Source organism: Saccopteryx leptura, chromosome 1 (genome assembly GCF_036850995.1).
Source record: "Saccopteryx leptura isolate mSacLep1 chromosome 1, mSacLep1_pri_phased_curated, whole genome shotgun sequence".
Lineage (NCBI taxonomy): Eukaryota > Metazoa > Chordata > Mammalia > Chiroptera > Emballonuridae > Saccopteryx > Saccopteryx leptura.
Window position 1 is genome coordinate 245,395,335 of NC_089503.1, and position 27,835 is coordinate 245,423,169.

General features: G+C 51.8%; 2 protein-coding genes across 4 annotated transcripts; one reads left to right on the forward strand and one right to left on the reverse strand.

The window, feature by feature from the left end:
- Positions 1-1,264: 1,264 nt before the first annotated feature.
- On the reverse strand, positions 1,265-4,754 carry LSM7 (LSM7 homolog, U6 small nuclear RNA and mRNA degradation associated). Its single transcript, XM_066360975.1, has 4 exons — positions 4,710-4,754; positions 4,530-4,620; positions 3,142-3,213; positions 1,265-1,544 (listed from the first exon to the last, which is right to left on the reverse strand). The coding sequence occupies exons 1-4, from the start codon at positions 4,713-4,715 to the stop codon at positions 1,402-1,404; spliced, it is 312 nt and encodes a 103-aa protein (XP_066217072.1). The 5' UTR covers positions 4,716-4,754; the 3' UTR covers positions 1,265-1,401.
- A 68-nt stretch (positions 4,755-4,822) lies between these two features.
- On the forward strand, positions 4,823-27,439 carry SPPL2B (signal peptide peptidase like 2B). 3 transcript variants are annotated; one of them, XM_066343026.1, is made up of 15 exons: positions 4,823-4,938; positions 10,159-10,278; positions 11,137-11,319; positions 11,900-11,989; positions 12,658-12,797; positions 13,416-13,558; positions 13,761-13,857; positions 14,873-14,989; positions 22,079-22,160; positions 22,690-22,764; positions 22,856-22,918; positions 22,995-23,094; positions 23,565-23,642; positions 25,408-25,568; positions 26,544-27,439. In XM_066343026.1, exons 1-15 carry the CDS (start codon positions 4,876-4,878, stop codon positions 26,784-26,786), a joined length of 1,755 nt encoding a protein of 584 aa, XP_066199123.1. In that variant the 5' UTR covers positions 4,823-4,875; the 3' UTR covers positions 26,787-27,439. The 3 variants fall into 3 exon arrangements, with proteins under 3 accessions (XP_066199123.1, XP_066199131.1, XP_066199136.1); XM_066343034.1 differs by having other exon boundaries at positions 13,419-13,558; XM_066343039.1 differs by lacking the exon at positions 14,873-14,989.
- Positions 27,440-27,835: the final 396 nt, after the last annotated feature.

Consider the following 27,835-nt stretch of genomic DNA (forward strand, 5'->3'; position numbering starts at 1 on the left):
CAAGCTGGAGACCTCGGAGTCTCGAACCTGGGTCCTCTGCATCCCAGTCTGACACTCTATCCACTGCGCCACCGCCTGGTCAGGATAGGTCCCAGTTTTTTAATGAACACAGGAGAATCACTCTACAACACTGAGGCACAGAGTTGGATGTTGGCATGCTGGGTGTACCCAGGTTCTAGGTCACAGCCTTCCCCGGGGTTGCAACCTGCCCACAGCTAGGCCAGCACCCCCACTGCCCAGCTGTTGGATTTGGCTCTGGAATGAGGCCTCTGATAAGGGACTGGTGGAGGCAGGCAAGGCCAGATGGCTGGAAAGAGGGCAGGAGGGACCACGTGCATGGGCTGGCCCCACGGCCGCCTAGCTAATGCCCAGCAGTTGGAGATAATGCTGTCTGGCCACAGCAGAGCCCATATCCTGAGATAGGCAGGGATCCAGCTGGTTTATTTATCTGGGGGCTTTGTTGGACAAGTAGTGATCCACTGACCACTTTCTGCATGACCACAGCAGTTAGGGAATTGCCAGCCTCTTGTAGGCCTACTGCATGACAAATCAGACTGACGTGGCTGTTCTTAGCAAGGACAGTACTGTGGGGGACAGAGTCCTAACAAGGACACTGAGTTTATGAAACAAGGGCCAGGAAAATTCCCGCTTTTAAGGATGGGGCAATGAGGAGCATTCGTAAGCATTATCCCTGAGAGGACCAGCCGAGGGTCCTCTCAGAAAACTTGAGGGTTGGGGTGAAGTGCTGGGCTGAGGGAAGCAGGGTAAGGGCTCTGGGTGGGCCAGGGCTGACCTTAGTGGTCAGAAGAACTTGGAGGTTGCAAGACTGGGCTGAGATCTAGGCTCCCATCTGTTTTTTCTGAGAACACAGTTATAAGTGGGAATGTGACCTGAAAGGCCCTGGTTTGGGGGATCTCTCAGGCTAGCATCCAGAGGCATTCAAGGAACAAAGCAGAGCAGAGACAGGCTACTGGGATCTGCCTGCTGAGTAGACTGGTGGCCAGCCCACCCTCCCGGAACCACAGGCTGGCCTGGGATGTCTGCACCTGCTGTGGCCTTGACGGGACTCTACAGAGGCTCCAACCTCACACATCCTCATTCCTCAGCCTGGACTGGACAGTGCATGCCTCGGTCATCTTTGAATGCTCCAGTCCTCATCATGAACCATACAGCTGGTGCTTGACAACTTGGGTGACCTGAATTCCCGTGACCAGGCTTTGCCAGAACATCAAGGCTGAAAGCAGGAGTCTGGGGCTCCTGGAAATGAGAGGTTTGAAATTTTATTAAGAAAACAAAGAATAACCTATACAAAAGGGAAAGTTTCATTTCTGAAGGCAGCACGTAAGGCGGGAGGGACAGCTCCAAGGCTGAGGGCATTCCTGTCTGTGCCTTCCTTGCCTGCTAGGCCTCCTGCTGCTGGATGAATGGATTGGGGATGGCTTCCATGCCATCCTGAGGGCAGATGAGCACCACGGAGGTGCCCCTGCATACCACCAGGCCCAGCTGGCGGGTGTCCTCTGTGAGCTTATATTGGTCGTCAGGATCTGTGGAGAAGAGAGGGCAGGAGTAAGAACTTGAGACCATGCCTGGGACAGGATGGGGTCAGAAGACCTGAATCAAAAAGTCCTCTGATCACTTCTCTCACCCCACTGCCCAGGACTTCAGAAGTGTGCTGGCCGAGGCAGCAGGCCAAGCACCTCCCAAAGCTAGACCTGCATCCTTTCTCCTTGCAAGGGCCCACAGACCAGGAGTTCTGGAAACAACCATTCAAAGCCTGTCCTCATTTTGCAAATGAGAACATGGAAGCCCAAGGGACCCAGAAATGCTGGGTAACAAAACTAATTGGGGGCACTGGCACCTGAGCCAGCAGAGGCCCTGAGGCCATATTATCAGATGGGCAGCTAGAATACAAATTTGTGGAAGCTCTGTGGGGCCACTGTTCACCCATGTCAAATAATGTAACAGCAGAGCAAGAAGGACCCCATGGCAGTGACAGCAAGATCCAGGGAAGCTCTTCTGAGGTTGTAGCAACTAAAAGTCCCCATTACTGCTATTGAAGGGTGTGGAGGAAAGGAGAACCAGGTGGCCCAGTGAAATCAGAGACCCTCTCTGAGAGGCAGCTCTCCCTTCTACCCCGATATTGCAAGGACAACAGCTTTCAGGGCCTGAATTTCCCATCCCTTGTCTGTTCAGATGGGTCCAAGTCTTTCTTAGGGAATGTTCTGGGAGTGAGATGAGAGAATAAAGACTTACTCAGCAAATAGGGCAGCCCCCTGGTAGGAAAAGTTCTGTGGAAAGAGCAGCAGCCACACCTGCCAGGGCCAATTGGCCCTAAGCCCTTTGCATGCTCATACTAACTTGGTTTCCCCACTGGACCCAGGTGTTGGGGCCAACAGACAAGGAAATTTATCCACCCAGGGAGGCTGGGCTGGGCCTCTGGGTGAACCCAGGTTGGAAGAGAAAAAATGAGGGCAAAGCAAGAGGGCCCTGGTGCTGGCCGACTGAGCTGAGACCATGCTTCTCCTGCAAACGGTGACTTTGCTTGGTGGCCCTGTGATACTCCTGTATAGCTGTGTTACTTTTCACCAGAGTAACTTGTGTCTCAACAAGACATTAATGGTCCCCTGAGGAGCAAGACCCTCCCTCATTCCTAGGTCTTGGCATCCCCTTAATGCCTGGATCAGGCTGAGGTGATGAACTCGTTGGCTGATGGGCCAGGGATAACGATAACCTGACTGCTGTAGGCTGCTGCAGATGGAGGGTCTGGGGACTTGGAGGTACAGGGATTGGGGGTAGGATATAAAGGTAATAGGACCCTTTGTCAGCAGCAGGGGTAACACAGAGTGACAACAGGAGATGGAGCTGACCGAACCCCAGTGTAGCTTGGCATCTTTCTAACCAAGCCAGGCAGTAGGTGTCTCAGGATCAGTGACGGTGGATTAGCAAAATACTTCCACATTTAAGTTTCTGAAGGATGGTGTATTGAGCTTGTCTGGAATGCTAGAACAGTGAAAGATGAAACATGTTCAGCAGCTGTCTGGTCTACAAGGACTACGTTCATCATTCAGATGGCAGGTTAGTGAATCTGGAACAGGAAGAAGGCCCACAAGGACGCCTCCAAACCCCACTGGCTGCGCTCACCTCTCATGTATTCGATGGTGCCATCAAGCACAAGGTTGAGAAGCGGATCAAACCCTTTCAGGATTCCACTGGCTTGTAGGAATCGCCAAGAAGAGAAGAGACATGAAAAGGTGTAAGATCAACAGTGGTTTAGGAGGCAGGTACCAAATACCACTAAATTACACATCTTAAAATTGTTAACTTTATGTTATATGAATTTAACCTCAATTAAAAAATCAAATGGGTGTCCTATATTATGGCTCCTTGACCAAGTGATGTATTTTGCACCTGAGACTGGGAGAGCCCCCAGTGCCCCTGACAGACCAACCATCCTTCCTGCCCCCTACTGCCTCTCCCAACTGTTCCGTCCTATAGACTTTCACACTCATTTGTGCTTCTGCTTCTGATGCTGCATCTCCTCACCCCTCCTTTCCAAATCCTCTCATCTTCCAGGCCTCTCCTTGCCCTGGTTTCACCTGGTGGAGGTAGGTAACCCATTGTGTTAGCACTCTGCTTGTCTTTTTTCCCTGAAAGGCAGGGACTAAGTGCTGTACTGCCCTCTCCTCACAAGATTCCAGTGGTAAATACACCATGTTCACACAAACTGACTGTGACAGGTGCTACCAGGAGGTTACAACAAAGAGACCTCACAGAAGATGAAGGGGTCAGGGAAGGCTTCCAGAGCCAGTACCTTGAGCTAAGAGCAGGGCAGTAACTCTGACCATTAACCTGGGGAAAGCACACCAAACCAAGAAAACATGTACCTTTACAGCCTGGTGGCAGACAAGAGCTCCATTAGTAACTTTGAAGTATCAAAGTTTGTTTTTACCCTGGGACAACGGGGAGCCCAGAGGGCTGAATAGAGAACAAGATTTGACTTGTTTTTGATAGGTGCGCCTGGTTCCTATGAGAACACTGACTGTAGGACTGTGGTCACAATAGGGGCAATTCTGCCCCCGGGGGGCACAGGGTAATGTCTGGAGACATTCTGGTTGTCAAAACTAAGGAATACTCCTGGCATCCAATGGGTCAAGGACAGGAATGCTGCTCAACACATCACTGTGCCCAGGACAGCATCCACACCAAGAACACTTGACGCCAAAGTTAACGGAGCCTGAGGAACCCTGGTGTTGGGGGATCAGTGAAGAGATGGAGCGACAGAGCCGCACAGGAGGCAGTCTTCCATCCTAGTCCCAGCTGCGCCCTGTGGCTTTGGGTTAAGTCTGGTCCCTTTTTCCATGCCTCAGTTTCCCTAGCTGCAAATGAGCAGCTCCAACCTCTCGGGGTCTCTAGGAGGCTTGCACGAGTTATCTGGACAAAGAGCCTAAGCACTGACCGGTATCAGCTGCCACTCTCACCCCTCGTTACTTCTCGTAAATCGTTACGGATTGCGGAAGCAAGAGCCTCACCTTCGCGGCCTCCCTGAAACTTCACCCGGATCGTCTTGTCTATGTACTTGGACAGGTCCAAAATGCTCTCCTTCTTCTTCTTCTCTTTGTCCTGCAGAGGAAGCAGAGCGCATGAGGTGGGGAGCGCGGCGGGACCTCATCTGCCCTCACACGCTCCCGCCAACGTCGCCGTGCGCTCACCGCCATCTTGTCTCGCCTTGCCAAGCCTCTGCGCGCGAGTACCGCCTCCGCGCCCTTTAACCCCTTTCGTACGCAAGCGCAGCACTTGCACGGAGCTTGCGCGCAGCGTCGCGCCGGGGCGTTGCCGGGAAACATCTGGCGACGCCTGCGGCTGGGACCCGCCGACATGGCGGCGGCGGCGGCGGTGCTGGCTCGGTTCGCGGCGGCCTGCCTTATCCTTGCGGCCCAGGTGAGGGCTGCCCCGGTTCTGCTGGTCCCGCTGGATGTGGTGACCCAGCCCCTCGGTCCCTGGCCGCTCTCAGGGTCCTGCCCGGCCCGGCCTGGGGGCATCTTCGGGGACCCGCGCCCCCCGTGCGGGCGGCTCGCGTGCCCGGAGCCCCGCTGTGACCTTGCGGGCCTGTCCTCAGCCCGGCTCCCTTCCCCTTCTTGAAAGCCTTGTGCACTACCGTCAGTCAGGTCTGCGCGGGTCTGAAGTTTGGAGGTCCCTCTCCCTCTCTCTGGTCCATTTCGGGGTCTCCAACCGCCTCCGGGGACCCTCCTGTCTACCTTCGTGGTCTGGGCCAGGTGACTGCCCCTCTCCGACCCTCAGTTTCCCCTTTCACGCGATGCTAGCTTCCATCCTCGTAGTTGTGGTGAGTTGCCCAGCGCAGTGTCCGGGAGTGGCGAGGAGCCTTGCAGGGGTTCGAGTTCGTCTCACTATTAACTCTGTGACCTTGGGCAAGGGAGTAACTTTGGGCATCAGTTGCTCTGCTGCAAAAGGAGCATGAGAATGCAGCATGGACTCATTGAGGAGGTGCATGGGGTGATGAGCCGCAGAGTGTTACTTCACTTACCGTTAAGGGTCTCAGGTGCTAGTGAGGTACCGACAACGAAATGGCTGATGTGCATTGTTAGGGGCGTGTCATTTCCAAATCCTTCCTCTCTCCTGGGTTCAGTAGTTCAGGGAATGATGTAGGTAACAGCCCTACAAACCCGGCCATTAACCCTGACCCTCCACCCCACCACCACGACTCTGCTGCAGTTCAGAAGGCTGGCATTCTCCCCAAGGCCACTTTTGTCACCTACATTTCTAGTCCATTTTCAACACAGCAGTAGTGATTTCTTTCAAAGTGTGTGGGGTCTTTTCTTGTCCACATGAAAGATTTCCTGTGGCCTCCCTGTGCATTTGGGAAGCCTCTGTGATCTGGCTGCCCAGGAAGTGTGTCTCCCTTTCCAACTCTAGTTAATTGAAGGCATTCTTTGTTTTTGTTTTGTTTTGTTTTGTTTTTTGGGTGGATTTTGAGAGAGGCAGGGAGAGAGAGACAAAAACATTGAGCAACTTCCGCACTCTGTGACGATGCTCCAAACAATGGAGCTATCTGGCCAGGGCTTAATTTTTGTTGACTTTTAGAGAGACAGAGAAGGGAGGGGGAAAGGAAGCATTAATTTGTTGTTCCGCACAGTCATGCATTCCTTAGTTGCTTCCCGTGTGTGCCCTGACCAGGAATCGAACCTGCAACATTGTCATTTCAGGATGTCGCTCACAGCTAAGCTGCCAAGGCTGCTGCTCTTTGTTTTTTTCTGTTTCCCTGGTCTGCCCTGGTCATCCCTCCAGCCTCGCTTCCAGCTGTCCCCACTCCCCCAGGCTCTCTGGGATGCCCCCTCCCATCTGTTTGCTAGCCTCCTGTACTTCCCCTTATCTTGTTAAATCACCAGTTTGAGGTATGAGCAATTTGAGGGCAGGGTTTGAACTCCCCAGACATTTTGAACAGGGGCAAAATGAGAGGGCAATGAAGGGTCATGGGAACACCATGGAAGAAGTGACTCGGTTTGCCTGGGAAGGCTTTTCAAAAACTGGCATCTGGGCGGTGTTTGTGAGGTCTTGAAGGCAGAGGAAGGGTGGTGGGAGCAGCATGAGCCAGGTAGAGGTGTGGGAGCTGATGATTTATTTGGGAACGGTGAGGGGTCTGCTGTGGTTGGTATGTAGAGTGGTTCGATAGTTGCACCCTGAGAAAGATGTTATCTTAAAGGAACCCCTTCAGATGCACTTGAAGACAGGCTGGGATTTCTTTCTTAGTTGGAGGGCCAGAATAGGAGTGGCTGCAGGCAGAGGGTAAAGGTTAAGCTGGGCGTGTGACTTTCCTGGGCCGGGGTCCTGGGGGCAGGCTGGGCAGGTTAGAGGCAGGTGTTGGGGCCTTTGGACTTTATCTGGGCTGGCTGAGGATTTTGAACTTTATCCCGAGCATGAAGAATCAGGAGAGCGCCTGACCAGGCGGTGGCGCAGTGGATAGAGCATCAGATTGGGATGCAGAGGACCCAGGTTTGAGACCCCGAGGTTGCCAGCTTGAGCACAGGCTCATCTGGTTTGAGCAAAAGCTCACCAGCTTGGACCCAAGGTCGCTGGCTCGAGCAAGGGGTTGCTCAGTCTGCTGAAGGCCCGCGATCAAGGCACTTAAGAGAAAGCAATCAATGAACAATCAAGGTCTCGCAAGGAAAAACTGATGATTGATGCTTCTCATCTCTCTCCGTTCCTGTCTGTTCCTGTCTATCCCTCTCTCTGACTCTCTCTCTGTCCCTGTAAGAAAGAAGAAAAAAAAAGAATCAGAAGAGTGTTGGAGAAAGGAGCACAGTTGGACTGCTCTTCCCAGGACAGAACCCTGGTTGGAAATATTTCCCTGAGATGGCACAGTATCTCTCCCTGGGTGGTTGTGGTTATGTATGGTTCCTCCAATAAACTAACTCTCCACTGGGTGGGGAGGGGGAGTGCTTGCTTATAACCCTAAACCCACTTGCTACCATTTTGTGATCTAGTGAGGGTTTTGACCTTCTCTAATAGACCCATCTCTCCCAGTTGCTATAAGGTATGTAGCATATAAAGATCATAAACAGGCTGTTACTCATCAGGTCTTAACTAATATTAGTGCCACCTTGCCCTGCATGATCTGTCTTTCCTACCACTCCTCCCCCTGTCCCTGTCCCTCCTGCACTTTCCACTTTGCCTCTCCTGTACCTGTCCCCCCTCCACCTGCCCTCTGCCCTCTGCCCCTCCTCTGCCAGTTTCCCACCATCACCTGTCCCCATCCTCCCTCTAGCTGTCCTCTCCCATCTCACATTGTCCTTCACCTGAACATTTCTTTCTAAGCATCTGGTCTTTATTTTCCTGCCTTCTCCCAGAAGTCACTACACGTTCTGAGAAGGAAGATTTTCCCAGCCTGGACCCATTAGCCTCTTTCAAAGCCCCTGGTGTGGATGCTTTCATGGTAATCCTGAAGCATAGTGCCCCTGGAGGTTCCTGGGCTTGCTCTGTGAATGTGATGTGTCAGAAGGTGCTTTGTCCTTGGTAGTCTTGGCTGTTTCTGGTTCTCCAAATTGGGATGGGCTGTGTTGGAATGTGAGCACTTGCAGCACTGGGTCCTTTTGAAAGAGCTTCTCCTGGTTCCTTTAACTCAGGGAGCTGTATTCAAAGCGAATCCATGATCTCTCTGGTGTGTGCTACAAGCTCAGGCTTCATTGTACAAGTCATGGAGGACAAAGCTCATGAAATGTGCTTATGGGATCTTAAATGACTTTTTGAAAGAGAACCAGTTTTGGCCTGGCCTGGTAGCTTGGTTGGAGTGTCATCCCGGCGTGTCAAGGTTGTGGGTTAGACGCTAAGAAGAGCTAGGTTGCTGAGCAATGGAGTAACGCCCAGATAGTCAGATAGTAGGCTTGTCGGGTGGATCCTGGTCCAGCCACATGCGGGAGTCTGTCTCAGCCTCCCCTCCTCTCACTGAACTAAAAAAAAAAAAAAAAAAAAAAAGAACCAGATTGTATCCATTGCCATTTTATACAAATGACAATTTTAACCAACTGTCTGCCTCCCATGGATCAGGGATCAGCAAAATTTCTAGAAGACCCAGAATAGTGAATATTTTCGGCACTGTAGGCAATTGTCCAACTCTGCAGTTGGCAATCAAGAGAACCGGAGGCCCTGCTACAGGCCTGGGGTAGTCATGTTCAATTGAAACTTTATTCATAAACACAGAAGGTAGGCCGATGAGGCCTAGGGGTTGAGGGATTTTACTGCTCCCCACCATAGTCTAGAGCAGGGGTAGTCACGCTTTTTAAACCTACCGCCCACTTTTGTATCTCTGTTAGTAGTAAAATTTTCTAACTGCCCACTGGTTCCATAGTAATGGTGATTTATAAAGTAGGGAAATAACTTTACTTTACAAAATTTATAAAGCAGAGGTACAAGTTAAAGCATATGATAATACTTACCAAGTACTTTATGTCGGATTTTTGCTAAGTTTGGCAGAATAAATCTTTATAAAAAAACTTAATATAGTTAAATTTATCTTTTTATTTATACTTTGGTTGCTCCGCTACTGCCCACCATGAAAGCTGGAATGCCCACTAGTGGGCGGTAGGGACCAGGTTGACTACCACTGGTCTAGAGTAGGGAGTTGCCAAGATTCTGAGCATTGGAGGGGCCATATAACAGGTATGGTACTTGGGGCCAGGATGAGGGTCACCCTGTGGGGGCCGTCTGGTAGAGAGAACCTGGAAGAGGGGCCTCCTAATTCTGCCCCTGGTCAGGTGACCAAGATGACCTGTGAGGTGTGTGGAAGTTCTCTGGGAACAGAGGCAGGTGTGGCAGGATGCAGCCTTTGTGGAGTGCTAACGCAGTCCACCACCCTGCCCTTTCCTCCTGTGACTGCTTAGTAACAGTTCCCTGAACACCCAGCTTCTTTGAAGCTCGGCACCATGTAAGCACTGCTTTGGCAGTCAGTGCCTCTCTAAGTGATAAACGGGAGTGCCAGAGCTGGTGGGCTGCCTGGAACGGTGGCAGTTGGGGACTATGGAAAGTGGGACTTGCACTCAGTGCTTGGTGTCAACCTTCAGGCTTCAAGGTTGGGGCAACCTGACCTTTTCTCCATGCTACCATCATCACCAAATGACTAGGGCCAGGGTAAGAAGCTCCCTGAGTGGCTTGGCTATGCTTTTGCTGAGGGTCTGGATGTCTGAGAGTCAGTCTGTGCCTCAGGCCTGGTGTCAGGGCCTGTGCTCTGTCAGGACCCTTGACCAGGTCAGAACCCCCCACCGCTCTCCAACCGTGGCAAAACCATATTCACATGGTGTGGGTCCCACTGGGCCAGCTGGTGACTGCCCCCATCATGTGTCTGTTGTCAGGAGAAGCTGCCACTTTCTAGCTCAGGGGTCAGGACCCATAGGCGTGGTGTGTTGGAGTCAATGGTTGGGTGCTGACCAGGCCAAGGTCACACCCAGGTCTCCCTGGGGAGACTGGTCCCTGTACTTGCTGCCCTCCGTCATTTTCTCCATTATGAGATACGTATACTTGTGTCCTGTCTGTCCTGAGGGAGGAAACAAGCCCAGCCCTTACAGGCATCCTTGTTTAACTTGGACTCCGTGTCATCTGGATAACCCAGCTCCCGCCCTGAGTTCTCTGACTCCTGCCCCATTGCTCCAGGTGGCCTGTGAGTATGGCATGGTACATGTGGTCTCCGAGATGGGGGGCCGCAAAGGCAAGGACTACTGCATCCTCTACAACCCGCAGTGGGCCCACCTGCCACACGACCTCAGCAAGGCGGTGAGTATAGGGCTGGTGGCCCTTCCAACTGGGTGGCTCTGAGCACCCCTTCTAGCTTGGGGTCTTGTGTGTCTTGCTGCCATTCCTCCATCCGTCTTCTCAGTGTCCAGAGGGGCCCTTGAGAAGACTCATCTGCAGAGAGCCAGTCGGAGGACAGAGGAAGGACCTCAGCTGGGAAATCATGGGGTGGGATTTGGTCACACTGGAGAGGTCCCACAACCTCTCTGAGCCTCAGTTTCTTTGGTCATGAATGAAAGATGCCCAGAGTGCTATCTAGGATGACCCCAGGTGGAGACATCAGCTAGGCTTCCACATGCTGGATGGGGGCTGGCTAGCAGAGGTATCCTGAAAGGAGTGACAGCAGAAGGTGGGTGTGTGTTAGGGCAAGGGCCCTCCTCTGCCTTGTAGGAGACCGCCCACTCCCTGGGCTTTGCTCCTCCACTCAGAGGTCCTGAAGCTTGCTCTTGAGGGGTAGGTTCTTACTACAGAGGCTGATGCTCCTGCCCCTTGTATTCCATCTGTAATCGATGCTGGAGGTGGATCTGGAAATGCAGGGAGTCTTTCTATGGGGTTTTCTCTGAGCTCATACCCTCTGTTCTTCCTGTCTGCCTTGCACTTGGTGTATGTGTGCGTGCACGCCTGCAGGCTCCACCCGTCCTCCACTTCTCATCCTTGGTGCACGGAGCTGAGATCCAGTGGAACCTGAGGGGAGGGGGCATCGGGACAACGCTCAGTGTGGTGATCTAGATACTGAAGGTTCATTGTGACTGTGCAGGTGTCTCTGAAGCCTGGGTTCCTGTAAGGACTTGGTCCTGCCCTGACTTTTCTAGAACAGCTACGAGTTTTGCCTTCCCTTAGTCTCTCCTGCAGCTGCGGGATTGGACAACCTCTACGCTCTGCTCTTCGTCTGACCTTCCTGCCAAAGGCTTCAGTAATCAGATTCCACTGGTGACTCGGGGGAACTGCACCTTCTACGACAAAGTGAGGCTGGCCCAAGGCAGCGGGGCACATGGGCTGCTTATCGTCAGCAAAGAGACCCTGGTACAGCAGCCTGGGAGCCTTCCTGGGCAGCAAGACCTACCCAGGATGAGGGATAGAGGAGGGAGGTGGGGTGGAGCCCCTGGGCCCCAACTGAAGTGGGCTTGGGTGCTGGCTGGGGTCCAGGTGGCCAGAGCCAGGGATGAGTTTGGTTTGCTGACTGGGTCTGGTGTTGGACCTTTGGACCCTCATCTGGGAGGGAATCTGTCCCAGAGTAGTCCTGGGGACCAGGAGATACAAGGCCTCAAGGCAGAGCTCTAAGTTGCCTTCTGAGGAGCAGGTGGCATGGGCCCACATGTCGGCCTCTCCTCCAGGACTCCTGCAAGCAGGTTGGCTCCTAATTGACCTGACTTCAAGGTTTGAGTAAAGGGCTAGCTAGCTTTTCCTCTCCTAGCAGTGGTGCTGAGCCTGCCCGGTATGCTCCCCTCCTGCACTGCCTGAGAACCTGGCACACAGAAGGGCATCTTCCCCTTCCTCAGAGATGGCTGGCTCTGTGGGTTAATGCCATCAGGATGGGTTGGCTGTCTAGCCCATCCTGGGTGGGCCTTGGTCAGCCACATATCTGCCTCCTCTGGGCTCCCAGGTCCCCCCAGGAGGCAACAAGACGCAGTATGAGGAGATTGGCATTCCTGTGGCCCTGCTCAGCCACAAAGACATGCTGGACATTTTCAAGGTAGGGGTTCACTCCCTCTGAAGTGTCTACTGGCCCAGGATCTGAGTAGGTGGTAGGTGGGGCCTGTGGCAAGGATTCCCTATCTCAGGTGGGTCTTGCCCACTGTGAGTCAGCCATGTTGTGAGGGTGGGCCAGCAGTGCTACCTAAAGCCAAGGACAGACCATGGTCCTATTAAAATAACCCAGCAGTTAGAGGAACTCAGGCTCCAGGCCTGGTGGGCCTGCTGCCCATACATGGAGACTGAGTATTGCTCTCTCCCTGTTGCTTGCACACATTTGGCCTAAACCTGTCTGACCCAAGGCCCATGTTCATCTTTAATTTGGGGGACTGGATCCAGAGCAGGCGAGTCATATACGGAAATCTCCAGTCTTTGTGGAAACTTCCAGAATTTCACAGAAAATCTTAACGCAGGCCTCACACCTCTCCCTTGGGGCCCTGGTGGGCCACCCGGTTGTCCCCCAGGCGATGTGCATCCTCATGCATATAAGTGCACGTCTGGGCTTGTGATCTGTGTTCTCACATGCAGGGCTGCTTGCCTGCCCTCATGTGCAGCTGTTCCATCAGAGCTGATTGCTTTGGGCTCAGGAGTGGCAGGTGAAGGCATGGGACAAGGGGTATAGGGATGGTGGCAGCCTGGTCCTGAACTCTGATTTGTTCTCTGAGGCAGAGTTTTGGCCGAGCAGTAAGGGCAGCATTGTACGCCCCCCATGAACCTATGCTGGACTACAATATGGTCATCATCTTCGTCATGGCTGTTGGCACTGTCGCCCTTGGGGGCTACTGGGCTGGGAGCCGGGACGTGAAGAAGTGAGTGCCCTGTGTGTCTGTGTGTGTTGTGTGTACATGTGTACATGTGTGCATGTGTGTAACCAATGTCTGACTTATGCTGTGAAGTGAAACTAATAGGACTGCTCAGAAAAGGGGTGTCCACACTCCCAAATAACCTTTTGGAATACAGTTGCTGTGACTGTATATCCAGGAGATCCAGCCAGAGGCCCTCTGGGTCCTGCTATCCGAGACTCTGCTCTGGCAATGGGATCTGAGCCCACGCCTGCCCAGGCCCTCCCAGGCCGGGCTACACTCGGGATATGGTGTCTGTGATACTCGGGACTGGTACACTGCCCACAGCAGTGTTTAAGGGCATCCCACAGCTTTCTGTGCATAGCATGTCACTCAGGTGACCATGGAGCCACCTGCGGGAACCCTGTCTGCAAGGACTCCGAGTTCCTAGACAAATATATGCAGTCTGAGGGGCAGGTCTGGCTCTCCCACTGTGGGGCACTGAGGAGACAAAATGGGTCTGGAGAGGGTGGACAGGCTGACCTATATGCTGTCTCTGTCCGTCCTTCCCCATTTCTGGGCCCATTGGTCCTGGTGACTGTGTTGGCCAGCCAGATGTCCCATGATCCATCTTTGCTTCTCAAGAAGGTACATGAAGCACAAACGGGATGATGGACCTGAGAAGCAGGAGGATGAGGCGGTGGATGTGACACCTGTCATGACCTGCGTCTTTGTGGTCATGTGCTGCTCCATGCTGGTGCTCCTGTACTACTTCTATGACCATCTCGGTGTGTCTCCGCTGGCTGCGGCTCCATTGGAGAAGTCCAGTAGACGGCAGGGTGAAAGGAGGGGCTTCGGGCAGGGTCTGTTCCCTCCTGTTACTGGGTACAGGTCACCTTGCCCAGGTGTAAGAGTGCATGGGGTCCTTCCTGGGGGTGTGCTGGCACCCTCGTGGCCCAGCCTTTCTCTCATTGTCATCCTGCTCTGCAGTCTATGTGATCATTGGGATTTTCTGCCTGGCCTCCTCCACGGGCCTCTACAGCTGCCTGTCGCCATTGGTCCAGAGGCTGCCATTTGGTAAATGCAGGTGAGCTCCCTTGGGCAGCCTTTGCCCAGTCCCACTCAGCCTCTTGTTGACAGCTCTGCTCTTGGGGTTCTGCCCACAGCCTCTTGGCTCAACTATTCTCTCCTGTTTCCTGGCTCTGAAGCTCTAAGCTCTGCTTCCATGAGTCAAGGACCCCTTCACTCTTTGGTGACCCTCCGCCAGTCTGACACAGGACAGGCATATGGCATATGCTCACTTGATGCTTGCCAGGGGTTCATGGGTCTTGAGAGCAGAACAGAGTGGGGAGGTGAATGGGCTTTCTCAGTCCTCCCACCACCTCTTTTCCGGTAGCCTTCCTCTTCCTAGGTTCCAGTCCAGGGCACATAGGCCAATGGAGATGCAGGGGCTGAGTGGGGGTGATGTGGGTGTACAGGGGGTGCCAGGCAAGGCAGCTGTGAGCCATGGGACTGAATGTACTGTACTGGTGGTTCAGGCCTGGAGGTTCCCTGCTTTCAGGGGTGCAATCTGGTTCTTAGAGGGCAGATGGGCAGCTACTCAAGGATTTAGGAGGACAAGACCTTGCCATACAAGGGTGAGAGGGCACAGATCAGTCTTGGAGACACAGTGCTGAGAGCTATGGGCTCAGCTCCTGAGGGCTCTTGTGGGCAGGCTGTCTTGGAAACTGGCGAAGATTTACTCACCCTAAGTGCCTGCCCCTACCCAGCTCTGCTGTGCTTGGGGACTTCCCTTCTAGAAACATAATAAAAGGCAAGGGGATTGTGGGTTTAATAGAGAATCTGTGAAGTGGAGGAAGGGTCAGGGTCAGGTGGGCAGAGTGGTGTGATTGGCCCCTCACAAACTGGAACCTGGAGGGTAGCCAGAGGCGGAGGGAATGTGCCTGTTGAATCAAGACTTGGGGGAGGGGCTTTTGAGCATGAGTTGAGGTGACCCTTCCGAGTGCTGAGTGGAAACAAGGCTGTAAGGGTCAGAGGTTAATGGTGGGGGGAGGTGAGAGGCATGCTGCCCATGACGACTGCCCTCTCCTACCTGTCACCAGGGTCTGCGAGAACAGCCTGCCCTACTTCCACAAGTGCCCTCAGGTCCGCATGCTGTTCCTGGCATTGTTTTGTGTGGCTGTCAGCGTGGTGTGGGGAGTCTTCCGGAATGAGGACCAGTGAGTGCAGCCCCCTGGGAGGCGGGCCCTGCTGGTGGTTGGCCCCTCCCTCCTGAGGGCTGTCCTCAGATGCTCTGAGTGCTGGACTCCAATCTTCCTGTACCTTCCTGAGGCCGTTTGGGGGCATCTGGAGCCAATTTGCCTCCTTAGTTATTAAAAGCCCTCCTTTCAGTCCTCTGGAAGCAGTGGCCGCATGGCATCCAGGTGCTGACTGGGCTCAGCTGACAGCCACCCAGCCGTGGCTGCCCTGCCTGCCACCTGCATCCAGTTTCATTTGGTTTGTCTGGGTGCCACATGAACTGTGATTGGATCTGGATATGAGATGCTGCAAACCCTGTTGGCCCAGGCGCCCCAAACTGTGTTCTCCAGGACGGCTTCCATGGGGCCCTGGCGCCACTTGTCCCCACTGCACCTGTGGTGGTGCCCAAGGGGTGTGCTCAGCTAGCATCCTCACGATGGTTCAGGAGGCTGCTTGCTTCTCTGAGGACTTGCGTCCCCTCAGTCTCCCCTGTGAGGCAGTGCGCCCACTCTGTGGCCTGGAGCCCAGGCTGGGCTTTGAGGACAGAGCTGGCCTGTTCCCGCCCACCCCCCTCCAGCTATCACTGACACCATCTGATGCTCTCAATGAGCCTTTACCAAGGCAGTTAAACCTTCTTGGCGGCACCTCTGTTTGGAGCTATAACAGATTTAAGTGGCAGAAGGAAAATGGGAAAATATTTTGAGTCTTTTGTACACAAAGAGAGTATGAACTCTCACAGTTAAATCTAAGCCAGGAGACTTCTCTATTGTGTAAAATTAAACAGGCTGTAGTTCCTGTTCTGGGCGCATGCAGCCAACTGCGGGTGCGTGGCTGGGCATCCACCCGCTGTTTCAAACTTTCTCTGTTCTTCAACCCACCCTGACCTGGAGACATTTGATCCCGTGTTGGTAAAGCATCTGATGAGGGAGGTGGGCAGGCAGAGCCCTGACAAGGGTGCAGGGTGAGTCAGGAAAAGGAGAGGAGAGCCCAGGCAGGGCTGGTGAGGTTGGGACCTCACCACCCCAAGGCTTTGGCAGGGTGAATGCCCCGTGTCCCCGTCAGCCCCTCTGTCAAGCTAGTTATTTCTTTTTTTTTTTTTTTTTTTTTTTTTTGTATTTTTCTTAAGTTGGAAACGGGGAGGCAGTCAGACAGACTCCTGCATGCGCCCGACCGGGATCCACCTGGCATGCCCACCAGGGAGTGATGCTCTGCCCATCTGGGGCGTTGCTCTGCCGCAATCAGAGCCATTCTAGCGCCTGAGGCAGAGGCCACAGAGCCATCCTCAGCGCCCGGACCAACTTTGCTCCAATGGAGCCTTGGCTGCGGGAGGGGAAGAGAGAGACAGAGAGGAAGGAGAGGGGGACGGGTGGAGAAGCAGATGGGCGCTTCTCCTGTGTGCCCTGGCCGGGAATCGAACCCGGGACTCCCGCACACCAGGCTGACGCTCTACCACTGAGCCAACCGGCCAGGGCCTAAGCTAGTTATTTCTTAGAGCCTCAGTGGGGGACTTCACAGCACACACTGCGTATGCAGACTCGGGAGTGTGGCTGTGGAAGGGTGGCACCCAGAGAGTGTTGGGTTAATGCAGATATTTGAAATGGGTCTTGCCTCAGCTTCTCGTTCCCATGGGACTATTCCAGGGAAATTCCAAATACTGACCTTGAGGGTTTGCTCTTTGTAGTCTGAGTTCTGATTTCTCATGGGTCAAGAGAGCTTGTGGAGCCTGGCCGGGCACATTTCTAAATTATTTTAAAATTGTTATTGAAAGGAAATTTAAATCCAATCAACATACAATCTCCTCACCTCATTGCCATGGACCAGCGCAGCTAGTATTTGTCCAGGTGCTGAGTGAGAACAGTGCAGAATGAAGAAATGAACTCAGAGAAAAGAAGTATGGGATCAGGAGACCTCTGCAAGCTGATGGCAAGCCAGAGCAGAGCAAAGCCCCTGGTCTGCTTTATTATATAGTGCAGAGCTGTATGCAAAATAAGGAAGTTTCTGATACAAAGTCACACATCTGAGGCCTAAATAGGAATCCTCTTAGGGGATAAATAGGAGTCCCCCACCAATTCATAACTCAAATCAACGGTTGAACTAACAAAGGGTGAGAGGAAGGGCATGTAAATTGCCTCTAGCAACTTAAACAATCAGGTTGTGGGGAAGAGCTTAGCCTTTAGCAACTTAAGCAAGTGAAGTGGGGGGATGGGCAGCAAGGACCCTGTCGGGTTGCAGTCTTCCACATATCTCACTTTATTTTTTAACTTCAATTCCTGTGCTGAGATTTACACTCATCTGATTTTTCGGATTCTGATTCAGAGACAGACTGGAAAAATACCAAATAAATACAAAATTAATATAGCCAGGCCTGACCTGTGGTGGTGCAGTGGATAAAGTATCGACCTGGAATGCTGAGGTCACCAGTTCCAAACCCTGAGCTTGCATGATCAAGGCACTTATGGGGTTGATGCTTCCTGCTCCTCCCCCCCTTTTTCTTCTCTTTCTCTTTACTCTCTAAAACAGCGGTTCTCAACCTGTGGGTCACGACCCCGGTGGGGGTCAAACGACCAAAACACAGGGGTCGCCTAAAGCCATCAGAAATACATATTTTATTTAAAAATGTATTGTATAATGCTCTAAAATGAATTTTAAAAAACTTTAAAAAAGAAAGAACTTAACAAAACAAAAGAACAAAATTAGTATAGCCTACTAACATACAAAATGAGTGTCTTATACATTAAAGGGATATTAAAGCCTTTTAGATCACTAAGCAAATTCTTAACCAATACAGCAGGATCTATAATGGAGTCTTCGCTTTTTTGAATGTCCTGAATATGTTCACCAAGTCCATGTTGACACCATCACCATTCCACATTCCCTGCAGATGCAACCCAACCCCATTCAGTCCCATTGAGAACTCTCTCTTTTTTTTTTTTTTTTTTTTTTTACATAGGCAGAGATAGACAGGGACAGACAGACAGGAACGGAGAGAGAGATGAGAAGCATCAATCATTAGTTTCTCGTTGTGACTTCTTAGTTGTTCATTGATTGCTTTCTCATATGTGCCTTGACCGCGGGCCTTCAGCAGACCGAGTAACCCCTTGCTGGAGCCAGAGACCTTGGGTTCAAGCTGGTGAGCTTTATTGCTCAAGCCAGATGAGCCCGCGCTCAAGCTGGCGACCTCGGTGTCTCGAACCTGGGACCTTCCGCATCCCAGTCCGACGCTCTATCCACTGCGCCACCACCTGGTCAGGCGCATTGAGAACTCTCAAGGTGCAGGAGTCACTCTCAGGAAAAGTCTGCATGGCACTGGAACTGTTGTCTCATTCTCATTCTCAGTAGCTGGTTTCCAAGTCCCATTACCACTGCTTCCAGCGCATTAAGCTCTTGCCTTAAGCTAAAGTATTCTGGATCTTTGGAACCAGGTTGCTTTCTAGAGGCTGATGCCAATCCATGATGAGGCTTCACGTTCCTTGTTCCTCACTGGCATTCAAAGACGACCTGTTGATAACAAAATTGGAACATATCCTTGCCCCCAAGTTAGTAATTTGATTGAATTTTGCCACTTAGGGCCAGTTAATATATCCTGGTACATGAGAGACTTAAGCCATTGCTTGGCTGATGTAAATGCCTCTTGACTGTAAGTCTTGAGGAGAAAATGTTCAAAAAAATTTTAAGAGTAAAATAAGCCTTACATAATTGCTCTTGTGGGGTGAGTCTGTCCTGACTCATGGTGTCTTACCAAACTTTCAGGAACCCATTATGGAGCCTTAGCAAACCTAGGAAAAACACACATATCCTTAACCCCACAAAAGAACAGGGTCTGGCCCTTGCCAGATTCTTGTGAGCAGGTCCTTCCATCACACATAAGGGAAGGCCTTTCTTATTGGATTCCAGAGTCTCGCCCACTGAACGGCCCTGTATATCAGCATTCAAAATATTTTAATGGGTTGTTTTTTTTTTAGATTTTATTTATTCATTTTAGAGAGAGGAGACACAGAGAGAGAGAAAGGGGGAGGAACAGAAAGCATCAACTCCCATATGTGCCTTGACTAGGCAAGCCTGGGGTTTTGAACCGGTGACCTCAGTGTTCCAGGTAAACGCTTTACCCATTGCACCACCACAGGTCAGGCCAGCATTCAAAATATTTTAAAGTAAAAAGAGCATGAAGATTTGCAGGAGTTCCAGGGTATGACTCCCTCTTTTTTATTTTTTCTAATTGACCTTGAAGCATTTGATGGGCACGCTCTACAATGCCTTGGCCCTGAGGATTGTAAGGAATACCTATCCTCAGGGTTATTTTGGAGTCGAACAAAATGCAGTAAATGCTTTTCCTATATATGCAGGAGCATTGTCATTGACTAACTTATTAGGACTGACAAGTAACACTTCCATACCTTTCAAAACATTTTAATCACATAGATTAACAGGCAATCTAGGGAGCACATAAGGCTGAAAAAGTCCAGTATGAACTTTATCTTCCCATTGTAAAAAACTAGAACTTTGTTAGGGAAATTTACTTTGCCCTAAGCCTCACAGCTTGGTGACTGCTTCGTGAGTGGGCCAAAAAGAAAGTCAGTGTTGCTCAGCAATAACATACATCAGCTCCTGTATCAAAGGGTCTTCTGAATTTATGCCCTTGTATAGTTAGCTCTATTTCAGGGCGTTCCTGACCTATCTTTTTAATCCAATAGGCAACATTAGAGGAGTTAAATCCCTGATCTCTTGGGGGTGGGGGGCTTTTGCAAGGGATGTGGCCTGACAAGCAGAATTAGCATTCTTATACTATTCCAACTGCCTGAAGCAGCCAGGTGAGACAAATTCCTGAAATGACTCATCAGGGCCCTGCCTAATTTTGCTTAATTCCTTTGTTTCACAGACCTGAGTATAGTTTTAGACAGGGGTCCCCAAACTTTTTACACAGGGGGCCAGATCACTGTCCCTCAGACCGTTGGAGGGCCGGACTATAAAAAAAAAACTATGAACAAATCCCTATGCACACTGCACATATCTTATTTTAAAGTAAAAAACAAAACGGGAACAAATACAATATTTAAAATAAAGAACAAGTCAATTTAAATTAACAAACTGACCAGTATTTCAATGGGAACTATGCTCCTCTCACTGACCACCAATGAAAGAGGTGCCCCTTCTGGAAGTGCTGCGAGGGCCGGATAAATGGCCTCAGGGGGCCGCATGTGGCCCGCGGGCCGTAGTTTGGGGACCCCTGGTTTTAGACATGAGACAATTTACAGTACAGAGACACAGGTATGACACATTTGATTAATCCTAATACTGGAGTTGCTATTTGGCTCCCAACTCCAAAAACAACCCCCACCCCCCAAAAAACGGCACGCTTCACCAAACACAAACTAAATTGGCAAGTCTTTAGGATCCAAATTCTATTCTATTTAAATTTAAATGAGCGCTCCTTACATGTTCCGATTTTAAAGCCAAAATGTAGGGATAAAACTTTTATTTTTTTGTTTAATATTAGAGCTGGCATTTCCAATTTTACATGCAAGAACTTAATTCAGGCCTTAAAAGTAGACACATTTTGGACAACATCAGACAAAAACTAGATAGAATCAGACAAACCAGAGAGAAACCTGGGATTTCAGTGAGCAACCAGACCAGAAAATAGCTATCCAATCTCAAGTCAGGGCATTTTCTGACAGGGGCACTGGAGGATGGAGGTTTTTTAGTTACATCCACCAGGGGTCCCCTGCCTAATTTCCAGGCAAAGAATAGGTGAGAAACAAAATGATAGTTCAGAGGATTGTAGCTGAAACATTAAAGAAAATCAGACAATAACAGGAAAAGCTGTAACTTTAATACCTAAGTCTCCTAACCATTCTCAAATTCCATAGTTGCTGAAACTGGCAGTTCAAGTGGACTATGCTGAGATTTCTCTTTTATATCAATTTTAGCTGAATGGCAGACCAAGCAACCGGAGAGAACCGGGAGCAGCCACATTGCCCCACGTTCCCCAGCCCCCCAGCCACAGATCACGGCACCAACTGCCGGAGAGACCGCCACTTTAATTTCCTCTGCCATAGTTGCCTCACACCACCGCCTTTTTAGAACTTGACCTACTAGCTCCCATGTAGCAGAACTAACTGTTCCCTCCTCTGGGAATCAGGGCACACATCTTGAACTTATCACAAAAACCTTTCTAGCTGCATAAGTATTTGTACAAAAAGGTCCCTTACTTTTGACCCTAACTGTCCCATAATTTATTACTCCCTACTAGACTCTCCCTCAAAACTTTTTCTACTCGCTGTGCACACTTGGGGAGTTCCATCACCTGCCTTTAGTTTAGTTTTCTCGTACCCCATGTTTGGGTGCCACCTGCCATGGACCAGTGCTGCTAGTAATTATCCAGGTCCTGAGTGAGAACGGTGCGGAATGAAGAAATGAACTCAGAGAAAAGAAGTATGGGATTAGGAGTCCTCTGCAAGCTGATGGCAAGCCAGAGCAGAGCAAAGCCCCTGGTCTGCTTTATTACATAGTGCAGAGCTGTATGCAAATAAGGAAGTCTCCATTACAAAGTCACGTATCTGAGGCATAAACAGGAATCCCCCACCATGCATAACAAATCAACAGTTGAGCAAAGGGTGAGAGAGGGGGCATGTAAATTGCCTCTAGCAATTTAATCAGACAATCAGAGGTTATCGGGAAGAGCTTAGCCTTTAGCAACTTAAGTGAGGTGGGGAGATGGGCAGCAAGGACCCTGTCAGCTTACTGCCAGTCCCCCACACCTGTCCCCCAAAATTCTAAACTGCAAGGACCCTGTCAGCTTGCAGTCTCCCACACCCCATCCTATAATCAGGGTGTGAAAGCCACTGTAGAGGGACAAAGGTCCTAACATGTATCTGTCCTCTTGGCATCAGGGTGTAGGGTTATCACTGCCTCTAACAGTGCCTCAGTCTTTGAAACATGGCAGGGTCAGGCCAGGTGTGGGATGTTTCAAACTGCTTGGTGTGGGTGAAGAAGCTGAGTAGGGAGGGACCTGGTGGGTGCTAGCTCTTGGTGGAGTCTGTTCCAGTAGGTGGTGCTGCTCTGTCCTCCAGGTGGGCCTGGATCCTTCAGGACACACTGGGCATCGCCTTCTGTCTCTACATGCTGAAAACTATCCGCCTCCCAACTTTCAAGGTGAGGGCCCTGGGGGTATAGGCAGGGGGTGCCTGAGTCCTGAGGGCCTTCTCTGTGTTAGCCCCATTACTTGAGCGGCCAGGCCTGCCTGCCTGCCACTCAGCTTTGCTCTGGCCTTCCCCTCTGAGCCTGGGGCCTAAGGTTATTGTCCACAAGACACAATGGAAGTAACTTAGAAATACATGGGGAACGCCAAGAGGATCGTCACCTTCCCAGACCCATAGCCAACCCATCACTGAATGTCTCTCTCCCAACTGTTTTACCTCTGCCACCTTTCACATTACTGGGAAACTTAGTGTGATTTGTGCTCTGCCTCCAAGCCTCCAACAGACATCACTCTGGAACACACTCTCTTGTCTCCTGTTGCCCAAGGATTAGGGCAGTTTTTACTTTCTCAGAAAGGCTTTGTCCCAGTGGGAACAGTCTGAGCTTTGTGAGGGGAACTGAGGGTGGGGGACGTCTGTATGGATGGGTCTGTGCCAGGGGATCTGGGTGTCCTGGGCTAGCCCCTCAGGATGCCTCTCTCCAGGCCTGCACGCTGCTGCTGATGGTGCTGTTCATCTATGATGTCTTCTTCGTGTTCATCACGCCTTTCCTGACCAAGGTGGGAGCCCTTGACCCTCACCCTGCCCCTCCCACACTGCCTGAATCCCCTGCCCTGTGCCCCCACTCTGATGCGGCACCCCCTGTGTTAGAGCGGAAACAGCATCATGGTAGAGGTGGCGACCGGGCCTGCAAACTCGGCCACACATGAGAAGGTATGTTTGGGCCCTAATGGCTGGAGGGGGTGGTAGGCTTGGGCTGGTCTGCAGGCACTGCCTCCTCTCCCCCCAGCTGCCCATGGTCCTGAAGGTACCCAGGCTGAACACCTCACCACTTGCCCTATGTGACCGGCCCTTCTCCCTTCTGGGTTTTGGGGACATCCTAGTCCCAGGTATGGGGGCTGGGTATGTGGATGGGTGACCCCATTGCCCTGAGGGTATCTAGGTGTCCTTATAATGTTGGGTCTGCGGGGCCAGTGGGTGGAGATGGGGCCTAGCAGGTGAGGTGGGTGGCAGCCAGGGCTGGTGCATGGTTGAGGTGCCTCTTGGCCCCAGGGGCATCCCTACCCTGTTGGTCATGGCTGCACAGATGTGCCTGTCTGGGGCCAGCTGTAAGGTCAGGGTGTGACCTTGCCAGTCTACTGCCCCTCAAGGTCCACCCAGGCAGGACCTCCGTGCCCCTGTGTGCTATGGGGTGTGATCTGGCCCTCTGTCCTGAGCTGGCAGTATGGCTGTCTGTGAAATAGCAGTCATAGCTATCACACAAGACCATGCACAGTGCTCGGTCTCTTCCCACAGGGTCACTTGGCCCTCATCTGGGGCTCTGCCTTGGTCCCTTGCCCATGTTCTCTTCCCCCCCCAGGGCTGCTCGTGGCATATTGCCACAGGTTTGACATCCAGGTGCAGTCTTCCAGGGTCTACTTCGTAGCCTGCACCATCGGTAAGCACCGTGTTCAACAAGGGCCAGGCTGCTGCCCTGTGTGTCGTGCATTCTCCCTGGTGGCTCACAGAGCCGGGTGGGAAGGGGTGGGGTGCAGCCTCTGTTCACCTTACAGTCCTTTTGTTCACTCTTCTGTCATTGTTGTAGTTGTCTTTTCTTTCTTCTCTTTTTTGTCTTCCTTGTCTTCTGTTGGTTTCTTTTGTTACCAAAGCCAGTGACACGAAAGTGACATTTTCTCATTTTCTACTGAGCCCTGATTACTTAAAAAAATTTCCCAGCCAGTTTGTCCCCACCCTGTCAGCTCCCAAGGAAGAGAAGTGTGTCATTGCTTGCTCTTGTACACACCCACCTACTTCCGCTGGAGAGCCAGGCTGGTGGGAGGTACTCTCCTGACCCTTGCCCCTTGTGGGTTGGAAGCAGAGTGCACAGGCCTGGCAGCTCTCACAAGAGTGGAGGGGATCCTGTAGATGTTACCATAGTACCAGGAAAGCACAGGTTGGGCCTTTGGATGCATTTTTGGGTCATTACAGTTAGATCCTGTCCACCCTAGTGCCTGTGGTTTCTGGCACATTGCATCTGAACCTTTGCTCCAAGTTACAGCCCTTAAAACTATCCTGTCTAAACCACAGTGTGTCAGAAGTTTCCCATAGTTCCCACTTCTAGAGCCCTTTAGATCTTCTATAGTTGCCAAACCCCTGTGTCCTTCCATCGTCTGTCTTTGTGAAGTCACTTTGTTAGGACACACACTCGACTCTGTTACATAGGCACATTTCCTAAGTGAACACATCACTTGGAAATGTGGAGTGAGGATCAGGACAGAGCTCAGGGGGATGCTGAAGATGGGCTCTGGAGGAAGCTTCCAGTGAAAGGCTGATTTCCTTATAACTTGGTCCTTTGAACTAATTGCAGGGTTACCGTTATAAGATTAATATAAGAGACTCCACACTCCTGCTCTCATATCCAGTGGTTGACGTTTTATCACAATTGCCTCACTGTATTCTCTCTCTTTGTATTTGTGTGTTATGTATCAGTAGTTACATATTCACACTCACACACATGTAATAATACACATTTTATTTTGAGTTGTGAGAGCAAATTGCAGATGTCACACCCCTTAACCCTTAGTGCTTCACTGAGTGTCTCATAGGAGCAAAACATTCTTTTCTAGGTTCACAATTAGATTCTCAAAGATTTGATTTCCTAATTCTGTATGTACATTATTATAATTCCTTATAAACTAAAGGTTTATAAAAACAAGATATTTGGGCATATTCACAGCCCTTTCTCCAGCCACTTCTGTGGTTCCATACCTTTCACACAGCTGCTGGCTGCTGATTAGAAAGTCCTGTGGTTTCCTGTCCCCCTGCTCTGCCCAGTGTCCTCGTCCTTTCCCTGGTATCCTATCCTCTTCCCAGTGTCCTCGTCCTTTCCCCGGTATCCTATCCTCTTCCCAGTGTCCTCGTCCTTTCCCCGGTATCCTATCCTCTTCCCAGTGCCCCCATCCTCTCAGCTGCACTGTTGCTTCCTCCTGTCTTCTTATTGAAACCTGACTTACATCTTGACTGTCCCCTTGGGACCACTTGGGGCATATGTCCTAGAAGATGCCAGAAGGTTCTGTTCATTTCTGGAAGTGCTCAACTCCTGGTGGCTTGCCTCTATGTCACATCTGTGGAAGTTGGTGCTCCCAGCATTCCTTCAAGAGGCAGGGGGTTGGGCTCAGGGACCACTGGCCCAGGTAACACACTGCTAATCTCTGTCCTTCCAGCCTATGGCATCGGCCTCCTGGTGACGTTCATGGCCCTGGCCCTCATGCAGCGTGGCCAGCCAGCCCTCCTCTACCTGGTGCCCTGCACGCTGATCACCAGTGGCGCCCTGGCCCTGTGGCGCAGGGAGCTGGGCATGTTCTGGACAGGCAGTGGCTTTGCGGTGAATACCAGTTTGCTATGACTGTCTGCAAGATAATAACCCATAAGCCCTAACTAGAATTAAAGTTGAGTAAAACCTCTAGTTTTACAACTAAACCCTGCAGCCCCATCCTGTAGTTGGTGTCTCCCCATTTCTGGAAGGTTTTGATTTGGGTGTTGTGACTGTGTTGCTCTGGTGGCTCTGAGCCATCCCTGTGGAGGGGACAGCATGTGGCTGTCATGACAGGTGTGACTTGATGGTGCCAGTCCTGCCACACAGTAGCACCCCACTTGACTGGCTTCTGACTGCTTTCACCATTAAGAACTCAGTGCCAGGCTTAGCGGGCTTTCACCATTGAGAACTCAGTGCCAGGCTTGGTGGGGGGCACCAGAGCCCCGCTGCAGGGCAATAGCTGTCACCACTCAGGCTCTGGGCTTTGTAGGGGACCTGGCACCTCGCTCCCAGCCATGAATGAATGATAGCAGGGAGAGTGTGGGCCAGCCTGGCCCTTTCTGGCCTACAGATCCTTGGTTCAGCACGGTGCCCAAAGTAAGGGGTGTAGTGGGGCTTCCCTGCCTGAGACATACACCATACTCAGTGATATCATTTAATGTGGTGTTGCTGTGTTCTTGTGGAAGTTAAAACACTTTGGTCTGTCCTGGCATAGAAATACCAGCAAGGAGCAGGGCTCCAGGTCTGATTAATTAACCTGACTTGGAGCCAGGCCCTCGGGGAAGGCCTCCTGGGTCAACTGTTGTCTTTGCCACAAAGCTAGGGGGCTGATTCTAGAAGGTTCAGGGGGGTGGGGTGCGGAACAAGACAATGATCCCAGAATCAGATTTCTCTTCAGGTGCCCTGCGTGCTGGCCAGTGGGACTGGACCAGCTTATTCTGGGCCTAGAGCCTAACCCTCTGGGAACAGTAACTCCTTTGCCTCCCCAACCTTGAAGCCCTGTTGGCCTTGTCCGCACCTTACCACCAGCCTCTCCTCTTACAGAAAGAACTACCTCAGCCTCCGTGGGCACCAGGCACAGCCGAGGGCCCACGGCCTCTGAAAGACTCCGAGGTCGTGCTTTCCCAGCAGCCTCCAAGAGAAGCACAGGTCAAGTCCAACCTGCCCACTGAGCAGCCTCCAGAACTGGCTCATCCTGAGGATGTGGCTGGCATAGCCACCCAGGAACCCACGAGTCCTGCCAGCCATATCCCCGAGCCCGTGGACATGCCAGGCACTTCAGCCTAGGAGTACAGTGCAGCCTCAGCCCCTTGCCATTCCTTAAAGACCTGCCAGCCCCCCAACTTGGTGCTCTGGTCTGGCCGATGCTCATGTCTCCTCTGCCTCCTCGAGCCCAGCTGCACTTGGACCCTGGCCCTGCTCCCAGCTCACGTAGCTGCCGCACGCCCCATGGACCATCAAGGTCCCTGTCCCGCGAGCCCAGCCCCATAGTCTTTCTAGTTGGAGTCTCCTGGTGGAAACTTAGAAAGGGCAGGAACCATCATCTGCACCTACTGATGACTGCAGATCTTCCATGTTTGGTGCTTACACCACGCTGCTGCTTTCTTCAGGTTTCCCTGAAGATGCCCTGTTCTGGGCAGGAGGGGATGGTCTGTCCCCAAAGGCTGTGGCTTTCCCTCTGCGGTCCAGCTGGCCCAGATGCCAAGAGCCTGGGCCCAGAGGTGTGGACTCAGGTCCTCAGCCCATCTGATGTGGGGTCTGGACCTGCCTCTGGGTTGGTGGAGGAGCCAGGCTCAGAGCTGCCAGCAAAGTTGGCAGTAAATGGACGGGCTCTTGGGCTGATCTCTGATCCTGGTTCCTCTGTCAACCTTGGAGCTGTCTGGAGCCTGTCCTCCATCCAACCCCTCCATGTCTTAATAAACAGCCATGACTTTCTGAAATTCTGATAGTGTTGCCTCTCTTGGACTGCCCTTCCTGGAAGCAGGATGGGCGCCAGGCAGGGTGGCCAAGCCTGTGGGGTCCACACAGTCCAGCACCCCAGGGCCCTCAATAGTCGGCGTTGCCCTTCGCGTCAGCTCCACTGCCTCTCAACAGAGGGACGGGGGCTTCCCTTTCCACATCCTGGGCATCTGCTCGTTGTTGACACCGCCCCAGTGCACACAACTTGCTGGCCTCCAGCTGTAACATGAGCAAGGCGAGCACACTGTGAAGAGCTTCTGGAACATGGGAGAATATTCTGGAATTGGCATTTTGTTTTCTACCTCTTAATCTCACAACAGATGCTGTGGTAGAGCGGCCCCGCGGCCCCATGCCCCGGCACTTTCCCACTACCATCG

Bases quoted from the DNA above. Each gene is read 5' to 3' on its own strand.
- LSM7 (XM_066360975.1), bottom strand. The intron at 3,214-4,529 runs GTGAGGCTCTTG...GATTCCTACAAG, and splicing joins GTTTCAGGGAGGCCGCGAAG to CCAGTGGAATCCTGAAAGGG. The intron at 1,545-3,141 runs GTGAGCGCAGCC...TCTTCTCCACAG, and splicing joins CACCATCGAATACATGAGAG to ATCCTGACGACCAATATAAG.
- SPPL2B (XM_066343026.1), top strand. From the start codon at position 4,876: ATGGCGGCGGCGGCGGCGGTGCTGGCTCGGTTCGCGGCGGCCTGCCTT. The intron at 13,559-13,760 runs GTGTGTCTCCGC...CCTGCTCTGCAG, and splicing joins CTACTTCTATGACCATCTCG to TCTATGTGATCATTGGGATT. The intron at 23,095-23,564 runs GTATGGGGGCTG...TTCCCCCCCCAG, and splicing joins TGGGGACATCCTAGTCCCAG to GGCTGCTCGTGGCATATTGC.